The sequence below is a fragment of the Gekko japonicus genome, unplaced genomic scaffold, assembly GCF_001447785.1.
Source record: "Gekko japonicus isolate JY-2015 unplaced genomic scaffold, Gekko_japonicus_V1.1 scaffold834, whole genome shotgun sequence".
Taxonomy (NCBI): Eukaryota; Metazoa; Chordata; class Lepidosauria; order Squamata; family Gekkonidae; genus Gekko; species Gekko japonicus.
The window spans coordinates 188,572-199,493 of record NW_015165855.1 but is presented as its reverse complement, the minus strand read 5'-3'; the positions used below and the strand labels follow the sequence as shown (position 1 = coordinate 199,493).

General features: G+C 47.6%; 1 protein-coding gene across 1 annotated transcript in view; it reads right to left on the bottom strand.

The window, feature by feature from the left end:
* Window positions 1-10,922, bottom strand: part of DIAPH1 (diaphanous related formin 1) — a 139,692-nt gene that overhangs the window by 91,362 nt on the left and 37,408 nt on the right. The window contains exons 5-13 of the mRNA XM_015411130.1: window positions 9,616-9,746; window positions 9,327-9,413; window positions 8,543-8,606; window positions 6,780-6,919; window positions 5,262-5,370; window positions 3,680-3,798; window positions 2,079-2,195; window positions 1,509-1,624; window positions 883-947 (exon numbers count right to left, since the gene is read on the bottom strand). Coding sequence (XP_015266616.1) covers window positions 883-947; window positions 1,509-1,624; window positions 2,079-2,195; window positions 3,680-3,798; window positions 5,262-5,370; window positions 6,780-6,919; window positions 8,543-8,606; window positions 9,327-9,413; window positions 9,616-9,746 — 948 coding nt within the window. The remainder of the gene's footprint in view (window positions 1-882; window positions 948-1,508; window positions 1,625-2,078; window positions 2,196-3,679; window positions 3,799-5,261; window positions 5,371-6,779; window positions 6,920-8,542; window positions 8,607-9,326; window positions 9,414-9,615; window positions 9,747-10,922) is intronic.

The window sequence follows — 10,922 nt, the reverse complement described above, 5'->3', positions numbered from 1 at the left end:
ACCAGTTGTGGGCAAGGGGGGGGGGGCAGCACATTCCTTCCATATCCAAGAGCAGGGCTATTTTTGGGCAGGAACGCACAGGAACGGAGTTCTGGCTGGCTTCTGAGTTGGCCACGCCCAGCAGGAACTCATAAGCACAAGAGGCCACACCCAACAGCAGGAACTCATTAGGATTTGGCTACATTAGGGGTGTGTGGCCTAACATGCAAAGGAGTTCCTGCTACAAAAAAAGGCCCTGGGTTTTGACAACAAACAAGGTAAACAGAATAAGAAGCAAAAGGTGGGTGTGGCTGGATGACCACACTTCTGGTAATGTGGGGTGTGGCCTAATATGCTAATGAGCTATGCTCTCATGGGTGTGGCCTATTATGCTAATGAGTTCCTGCTGGGCTTTTTCTACAAAAAGAGCCCTGTCCAAGAGCATTGCTCCATCATCTCTGGACATCACTCTCCACACATTGCAGGATCCTCCTAAGCTTTTATGCAGCTCTGTCAGCAAACAAACTCGAATTGAGCTATGAGGTTATTTACCAGTTTCTGGGACCTGCTCTAATCTCCAAAACATTTGGCCAAAGCCACTGGTTGCCTGCCTGCCTGCCTCCTGTTGTTACAGACAAGCAACACGGGGCCTGCTCTGCGGGCTTATTGGCCAAACTGAACAGACAGCACCAAAATACTAATAGAAGAAAATTGACAGAGTAAAGGTGACGAGAAGGCAAACAAAAAAAGGAAGAACAGAAGACAAAGGAGCCAGAAAGTGAAGATGTTAAAAACTGCAGAAACAACTGGGCTCACAAAGGGAACAGAAGACAAGGAAAGGAAGGAAAACAAAGGAGGCATGGAGTAAAAGAAGGCACAGAAGACAAACCAACTGGTTATCACCTTCTTCTCCAGTTCAATGGCTTTGGCTTCGCTTTTTGCCACTTTAGTTTGGTCAATCAAGTTATCTACATGGAAAGAAACAATTAGGAGAATCATAATGGGAAATCCCGGCACCTGCACTCCTCCCATGACAGCTCAAGGAAGTTCAGTTTTTAATGTATCGTTTTGGCTCTCCGTTTTGGATTGGCCTCACTTTCAGGAGCCAGCTAAGTCAAGTCAGTGTCTGCCACCCAACCTTCCCTTAAGGGCCTTCAAGACCCTCTGCTGGCAGCTGATCTTGCCTCCTGCCTCAACGTGACTCAGTAAGGAAGAGGACTGGCAGCGATCTCTTTGTGCATCACCCCAGGCGCACCGTGCTTCCACTGGAAAAAATGCCACTATCCCAGGGCATGACTATTTTGCATCAAAATTAAATCACCATCATCGCCACATCAAGATGCCAAAGATCTACAGCGAGCAACACAGAAACCTGCAATGTGTGTTCGTTACAAAAAAATCCCCTTAATTTATTCTGCTAGCGACAGCCTAGGAAAGCAAACTCTATTGGCACCTCAAACTGATGGGGGCCTAAAAAAAAAAAAGACGTCGCTCTCTCCAGCAGCCAAGCAAACTGTGTTTGGACTCACCTATCAGTCCCTCAACATTAAGTTCAACGTGCTTGCACTTAAAATCCGGATCAGCCCCGTTCTTCTGCAGGACTATCTGGGAAATGCACTCCTCAATCAGCTTAAAATACTGAGGCCTGGAGACAAAGAGGGAGCGAGAGAATTAATGCTGATGTTCCAGAGTACAGATCTCCCAGAAGAAGCGTTCCCACGAGGGATCCCGAAAGATTACAAGACAGTTTCTCATCTCGGAGTCACCCCAGTTCTCATCGGGCCAGCTGAGCCTCCTTTCTGCATCGCCCCCGGTTCATTTCCCTCCTGCCTGTCCACCCTGGTGCTTTTCTCCAATTCTCTGCTCCGCAGCCTGCTCAGCTTCTCTCAGGTCACAGCAGTAATATTCCCACTTCACAAAAGGTGCCTTCTGCCAGTGCCAAGGATGGAAAACACTGTCTAACAGATGTATTCGTTTAATAATGGTCACCCTCATCCATGTATCCCAAGACAGTTTGAGTATTCCTCAGTTCTGCCCTCCCCTCCAGCGGCACAGCCAAGAACCAGCACAGACAGCGCTGAAACAGTTCCCCCGTGTACCTGGCATCGTAGTCGTTGCGGATGAGCAGAAGGTGCTGCAGAAGAGAGAGGAAATGCTGCTCTGCCTTCGAATCCTTGACAGTATTGAGAAGGATCTGGAAGATCTCACCAAAGTCAGTGAGGGGAAAAGGTTAAGGAGGCAAAAAAAAAATAACCACCTGAAAGGTGCACAGCCTGAGCTGCCCTGAGGGGAAGCTGGCCCATCCCACTCAACCCTCTCCCCACCGTCCGTCACCAAAATTGTCCAAAAAAGACAGGGCAATCCATTCCCACCACTGGGATCATATGTGTTTTACTGCTGTGTGGCACCACTCTCTGACAACATGCATCTCTCTCTCTCTCCCCCCTCCGATGCAACACAAATTATGTTCTGAGAGACTTTTGTCTAGTTTAATCGCAGTTCTTGCTGGTTTCCCTTAAGGATGGCTTGCCTAGCCCATTTCCCCTGCCAATTAATATGCGAGGCAGTGTGGTGTAGCAGTCATAGCGTGGGGTTCATTCCCTACGGGGTGACCTCGGGACAGTCACTCTTGTTCAATTGATGGAACTGCCTTAAAGGGTTGTTATAAGGATAACTTGGGGGTGAGAGAAGAATGTCTTGGAGGTCCCTGGAAGAAACGAGGGATAAAAATGCAGAGACGTATGCATGTGATATAGACGGGATTGCCACTGTGGGCTGGCCCAAAATGGGACTCTGTTACAGAGACTCATTTCCTCTGCTCTGTTTTTGTGTACAGACCTAAACTCCAGATGCCGTCTGGTGGCCAAGCACCACACAAAAACCTCCGTTGCATCATACACTAAAACCAATCCTCACTGACAGCTCACGGTCCAGCTCCGCTCCCTTTATCCACCATCACCCATGTGGTTGTGGTGGGGCATTTCAGGGCCATGCCCCCTCACCCCTCAGCCATGCCCCACCACGCTTTCATCCAACACTCCAGTGCCTCGCAGCCCTCCGCCGGCACCTCGCCCATCCTCTGCGCTGCAAATGGACACCCACAGGGCCAGACGCCCCATCGAAAGGGCAGCCGGCGGGCTGGAGAAATGGCAGGAGGAGAGGAGCCAGCCGTGAACATTAGAGAGGCACTGGGGAGGTCTTCTTCCTGCTTCTGCAGCCAACTTTGGCTGTAGAAGCAGGAAGAAAGCCAGTGAGCCTGCACCTCTCTGACAGTTTGAGAGGTGGTGGAGAGAGGTCTTCCTGCTTCCTCTTTCTTCTCTCTCTCTCCCCACCCCTTCTCTCTCCCACTCCCCCGCCCCCCTGGGTTTCCCAAAGCCCCACCACCCAAAATTTTCTAGCTACGCCCCTGTCCACCATCCTCCTTTTCCATACTCTTCTGTGCTTCTCCCAGGGCCGCTTGTTCCTCGATTCCAACTCCAAGCACCCCATTTCTATTTCCCCATCTGCCTCACCACCCCTGTAGTCCATAATGGTCTCCAATTCAATGATCCCAGGCTAACCCTCTGTCTTGTGAGGTTTTAATGGATCAGGCTGGCCTGGCAATTCCAGGCAGAGCAACTGCGCATAAATAATGTGCCCTGGAGCCAGCCCCCCCCCCCCCCCCCCCCCCCCCCCAGCCCACAGAACAGAAGAAGGATATTCCATTTCTATGCGAATGTCCTCCAAACGGCTTCGGAGTTCAGCAGAATCTTCTTCCCCGTATTCTTCGAACACTGACAGCTGCACCTTCAGCTCCTCGTTGTCTTGAGAATGCAGGTCCTGTGGAAAAACAAAATGGCTGCTCTCGTTTTCTGCGGGTACCAGCTCGTCTCTTTGCCGCAACGAGGGATCCGCAAACAGCAACTTAGCTCCTGCAGATCCCTGTAAAGCTCCTTTCATGCCTCCTCTCAGGATTCCGGGAGTCCCAGTCTAACACATTCCTACTCTTTGCAGCAAACAAAAAAAAAGTTTGAAAATATGAATAAAAAGCGAAGAGGCCCATGGGAACAAATGAGATGCTAATAAAAATAAACAGAGGCTTGTGTTGTGATAGTCGATTTGACCTTAAAGAGCACAACGGAAGGTTTCGCAATAGCTATCAAGCTCGGGGGGGGATCGGAACTCACTTTTAAAGCTTCTTCGCTCGTCTCATTCTCCAGTTCCTTGACAGTCTGATCACAGACTCCTTTTAATTAGGCTTCATTCGCTGACCCGCTTGCTTGTCCCGATCGGCATTCAGCTATGCTCGGTAAAAACCGAGCCTCTCAGGGGGTGGACCGAATGGGGCAAAGAGGAGCGCCTCAATTCTCCGGCTTAAAGCCGTTGAAGAGGTCGCCCTTCCAGCGCCCCCGGCTTGGAGCCCCTCACTGAGGCTCACCTGGGGGTGCCACTTGAGGTGACATCCCTCCAACACCCCTGGAGCGCGGAATGCCTCCCCCATTCAGGAGAGAGCCTCCGCCATCACTGAAGCCACAGACCGGAAGTCGGCAGGGAACTGTTCCTGATGGCCTAAGACAGTGATGGTGAACTTTTTAGAGACCGAGTGCCCAATCTGCGACCCAAAACCCACTTATTTATCGCAAAGTGCCAACACGACAATTTAACCTGAATACTGAGGTTTTAGCTTTAGAAAAAAACAACTCATACATTAACTTAAGATGATCCAAACAAAGTAAGGAAAGCAATCCCAAATGCTTTCATTGACTTAAAATTATTTGGCAGGGAATTCAACACTTTAATGATGGTCTGGGCCTGGCTGGGACGATGGCACGCATGCCCACAGAGAGGGCTCTGAGTGGCACCTCTGGCACCCGTGCTATAGGTTCGCCACCACTGACCTAAGAAGACAGGACTCGCAATGATGGGTTTAAATTACAGGGCAGAAAGGCACCAGCTGGATATTAGGGGAAATTCTTTTACAGTACGTGTAGTTCAGCAGTGGAATTGGCTGCCTAGGGGAGGTGGTGAGCTCCCCCTCACTGGTAGTCTTCCACCAGCATCTGGACAAACACTTGTCAGAGATGCTTTGAGGTGATCCTGCATTGAGTAAGGGGTTGGACTGGGTGGCCTGTATGGCCCCTTCCTATGTTATGATTCTATGATCCTCCCAGCATGAGTGGGCCAAGTCACTTGAGCACACAGGGGAAAAAATAACACAAAGGCTGCCAGTGGCTGAAGAAGCCCCCACCCACACCCCACTCCTAGCCAAGCCCAGCCTACAGAATTCGTGGTGCCAGAAGTACCTTCAGTACCACTGAGGTGCCACTCTTCAGACCATCCAGTAATGGCTTGAATCGTTCCACTTCATCCATTTCTGCTCGGTCAGTGAGGGCCCCCAAAACACGCTCATGCCTGTGTGGGAGTAAGGAAAGAAAATCAGCACCGCCTTTTTACACCCATGAGAAAAAGTGAGACCCACCAAAGCAGAAGCAACAACTCTGCTCCTGCTCAAGTAGTTCTCTGGTGTGGCCAGTGCTACTACTTAGAATTCCGAGAATCCTTTGTCTGCTAATGAATATTCCTAATCCTCATGCTTGCAAGGGGGGGAAGGAACTTGAAAGCTTGACTAAAATGCTCAGATGTCCCTGGGATGGAAACAGGGTACCAATAAAGATTACTGACACGCTGTATCTTACTAACCAATGGGGCTTTAAAGACCAGCTCCAAAATTTAATTCCCTGCTTAAAAACAGTATTGCTAGAATGGGACACTGGTCACAGCCATGAAACTGCCATATTCAGACTGGTGCACAAGAGGCTTGGATGTCTAGACTCAGCTTGCAAACACTGCTTTTTGTAGATTCCTCAGTCAGGTGGTGTTTGTGATCGCAAAAATGGAGAAATGCTTCAGTAAATCAACACCCTCCCATCCACACACACAAAAGGTCAGAGGGCTGGACTGATGAGGTGTTCCAACGTGCAGTTAATGAACAGATGATGGTTCTTGAGGTAAGTTAGAGACTTCAAAGGCACCAGAGCTTCCTGAGGATGTGTCAGGACTTTCTGTCTCCCCCCACAGCCTCTCACTGACCCCCCTTCATAGGGCTTTACTTTCAGGGTAGCTGAATAAGGGCCCTGGTCACACGGCAAAGTTGCCGCGGGAGAGGCACGGAAGGTGGGCGGATTATCCGGGCGCGATCACACCCCAACATCTGGGAAGTGGAACGCACCCGTGGCTTACCGCCGACAATGTGCATTTAAAAACTGTTACCTCCAAGGTACTAGTAAACGTTTGCCACGGGCTGCCTCCAGACGCCCGTGGTGTGATCGCGCTGGCACACGGCATTCCCCTCCGGTCCCTCATTTACCCGCTGGCACCAAGGGAAGGACCCGTGCTGTGCCGGCGGCGCGTCTGATCACGTAATTGCGGATCAAACTGCGCCGGGGCAATTAGCCACGCCTCCCCCCCGCGATATCCGGCCCGTGTGCCCGGGGTCACAGTGATGCTTTTTCCTAGGTGCACCTATTCTATTTCCCAAAACATTTCTCTATATCAAGAATGTGTTGAACTGAAGCAGAAGAAACCTAGTGGGAAGGAGTGATCACCAAGAATGTAAAGGGATTTTGGAGATTTTGAGAATTTGAATGTTTCTTGAAATTTTTGTTAAGAACAACAATAAAAACAATGTGTATTTAAAATACGAAATGTAGACTTATGCTTTGATCTTTGTATTCGGAGGGGCCCCAGAATGCCGAACTGCCCACCCTTCCACCAACGCACAACAGAAATAATAATGCCCCAAACCACCCACAGTCACTCACAAGGCTTCTTGGTGAGGCAGGATGCAGAGGGCTGAAAGCAACTTGACAGCATCGATCATCATGGAAGGGACTTTGGGGTCGACAGCTCTTGCCAAAAGCAGGATGCCCTCCTCTGTTTCAAGCATAGCTTTAATTCCAAACTAAAAGGAGAAGCCAGAAAAATATCAGCATTGGTGAACTGGCCAATCTAGCACAGATCCATACAGCAGATGTCTAGACCGGGAAAGCCTGAAGGGGGACTGCTAGAAGGGAAGGTCACAGCCAGAGACAACAGCAGTGTTCAAAAGACCCTCTAGACTAACAAGACAAGCTTTTGTCTATTGTGGCTTTTTTCTGACTCCATTTTTCTCAAGATTTCCCCTAACATTTCACAAACATATCTGCTCTCAATATTGGTCACTCCATAGAGTCCTGCCTTGAACTTTTCTTTTTTTCTTTCCTGTGTGCGTGTATGTGTGCATGTGTGTGTGTGTGTGTATATATATATATTTTTGTTTCAAGCTATTTATTACTTTTCACTGATAGTTTGTAATTGGAAGTTTTCTGTTTCCAATCTTGCTCCTCCCAAGCTAATATTTTTCTGCTTCGCTTTCCGCCTTCTTTCAAGGACGGTCTTCCCATTCCCTTAAACTGAATTTTTACAAACATAGCTGCTTTTTTCCTTTCTCTGCCAATCTACTTCTTCCTTTCCTTATTCCATTGATAGACTGTCCCTTTTATATTCACCTTCATGATCATAACCTTGAAATTATCTCTGATTAATCTCTGCAGTTTTCAAATTGCACCCTTAGTTCCTGTTTTTATCTGTTCAATACGCCTAAACCTTGCCCTTTACATTGTATTGATGCTTCTAAGGCTCTTGTCTGTTCTCTAGAGTGAGTTATGGTAATGTTCTTTCTTCCGGACCTTCTGCTTCAGCTCCTTGAGCGCTCCTTTTCGTCTCTTCAGTTCTGCTGCTCCCTGGAGTTATGCCGCTCATCACCCTGATCATGTTTCCCATTCACTTTTATTCTCTCCATAGGCTGCCCCTTGCTTTTTGCATTTTGTGGAAATATTTCCTCACTCCCAAAAGCTTCCACTCCTTTGCCCCTCTCATTTCCCAACTGGACGGGCAAACAGAGAATCCCCCCCCCCATTCTACTAACACCAACCTGCTTACGAAACACAGACTATCGCTACTGTTTCCTTTCAACCCACACCTCTTCCTACCCGATAGATACCCTGTTTCCCCAAAAATAAGACCTACCCAAAAAATAAGCCCTAGCAGGATTTCTATGCATTTGTGGTATAAGCCCTACCCCGATAATAAGACCTAGTGATGAGAGTTATGACAATGTTCCAGAAGAAGATGACTTAACTGTATTTGAATAAATGTAGATTGTTGTATTATACTTAATAAAAATAAGACATCCCCTGAAAATAAGCCCTAGTGTGTCTTCTTGAGAAAAAATAAATATAAGACAGTGTCTTATTTTCGGGGAAACACGGTATGTATAAATATATTGATTCGACACCCTCAGTTATCGTCCATACAAAAGAAAGTTCTTAACTTGTTTCTCCTGTGGCTGCCCTAAGCTCCTACCTTCCCTTTCCTTGTCCTTCTGCCTTTCCGTCTCTGTTCTTAGACTGCAAGCCTGAAGCACAGACGGTCTTAGTGCTGAGCTATGCCCCATACTTGGCCAGCTGAGTCTAAAATATGCCAGTTGAGTCTAAAAACACAGGAGACAGCAGTGTACAAATACGTGGGGAAACTGGAGACTCACCTTATTGTTCATGAAAGCCTTCAAGCATCTGATGACCTCATGCTTGATCCGGGTGTCGTAGTGGCTAGGAAATGAGAGGATGCAACCTGGTGAGTATTCCTGGACAGTGAAATACCACTTTCTCACCGTGCCCACATAAGCCCCCAGGAGCCATCCTCAGCTGAAAACTCCATAAGAACTTAATGGGGAGGGTGGGAGGAGACAAATAAATTCAGGGCTCTTTTTGTAGCAGGAACTCCTTTGCATATTAGGCCACACACCCCTAATGTAGCCAATCCTCCAAGAGCATACAGTAGCCCCTGTAGGAAGAGCTCTGTCAGCTCTTGGAGGATTGGCTACATTAGGGGGGGTGTCGCCTAATATGCAAAGGAACTCCTGCTACAAAAAGAGCCAAGACCATAATACAAGTTCCACTTCCCCATCCATGTAGATATAATTTTACTTATCCCAATTCCTACATGTTCTTCCAGCCTCCCCCTCTCCCCGAAAGCCACACAAAACACACCATTAAAAACTGGCTGCAACCAGCATGCATGCAACCCTTGGCAACCCTATCTGTGTGGAAAGGTGGCCTGTAAGTGTTTTAAATAAATAAAACAAATGAAAACCTTGCAGCACACATCTTAAACTCCTTCCCAAAGCAAAATCATTCCACAGACACTAACCAGATCATGAAATACACGCAAAACGTAACTAGAACAAGCTTACAATATATACTTATTCAAAGAAAAGGAGCTCTACTGGTACTGAGTATTATTTAAAGAGCTTAAATTCAGCACCTTACCTGGAAACCTCTTCCTTCTCATCATGCAGGCCTTTCAGTATGTCCAGCAAGCAATTCAGACCCTCCACTCCAAAATTTTGCACCCAACTGAAAGAATGGCACAGCAAAAACAGTTCAGCTATGTGAAAAGGAGTCTGCACATTAACCATTGTCAGCCACCCTCTAGACCCTCTGCTGCACCATTTTTACCTTCTCTGTGCTCCATGCGTGCATGCATGTGTATGTGAGTAAGCACACACGCTCACTTCTACCTGAACAAATGGAACTTTCCAAGGAATCAGCCCTTTACCTGACAGGATTATTATTGAGAGAGACCCGCAGAGACTCCAAACAGTTGAGCAGCTGTCCATCTCGGAGACCAGATTTCAGCTCCTGGATATACATGATCGAAGATTTGGAACTCTCCTTCTGACTCATTCCCTGCAGAAGGGAGAAAGAACGGCGGTGGTCAGAGCAGCTTGCCTCCTGGTACCAAACAAGGTGACCACAAGCCACCTTTCGATATTTCAACACCTGCTAGTTTTTAACCGCATTGCGGGGAGGGCGGGGTATAAATCGAATAAAATAAATAAATAAATAAATAAACTGGATGGAAGCAACAGAGTAAAAACTATACAGAATTAAGATTCTTAAACAGAAGTCTTCTCTCACAGTAAGTGATGTATGTAAAGTCAAGTCTGAAAATCACCCCAGCTATATTCTTCATTGCTGTTCTAGAAAGCAGGTAGTCCCCTCCCTCATCACTCAGAACATGTATGTCAGTGGTGCTCACTCTGAGGCTCGTGGAGAGCCACATTTGCTAGTCCCATCAACCAAAAGAGCCACACGACTACTGTATGACCGGAACCCCCACCCAATCCATGACACCTGGACAACGATATTTTTTGTTGTTGTTCAGTCGCACAGTCGAGTCCGACTCTTCACGACCCCATGGACCAGCTCCCGCCAGGCCTTCCTGTCTTCCGCCGTCCTCTGAAGTTGGCTCAACTTCATGTTCGTTGCATCTATGACACTGTCTAACCATCTCATCCTTTGCCGTCCCCGTCTTCTTTGACCTCCAGTCTTTCCCAGCATCACGGTCTTCTCCAGTGAAGGCTCCCTTCTCATTGGGTGGCCAAAGTATTTGAGCTTCAGCTTCAGTATCTGGCCTTCCAGGGTACAGTCAGGGTTGATTTCTTTTAGGATTGACTGATTTGATCTCCTTGCAGTCCAAGGGACTCTCAAGAGTCTTCTCCAGCACCATAGTTCAAAAGAATCTATTCTTCGACGCTCGGCCTTCCTTATAGTCCAACTCTCGCAGCCATACATGACTACTGGGAATACCATTGCTTTGATCATGTGGACTTTTGTTGGCAGGGTGATGTCTCTACTTTTTATCATGCTGTTTAGGTATTACAGATATAGATATTCATACTAAATATATATCTCTTTTTCTTCATCTAGTTACCTACCATCTCATGAATGCTGAACCTTAAGCCAGCTCTGTTGGAGTGAAGGGAAGGACCTGCACATCAGGCTTACGACACAAAACATGCACAAGCACTCAAGTTTTCCAGAATACTTTTTTAAACTGGATGTTACAAAATGAATCTTTCC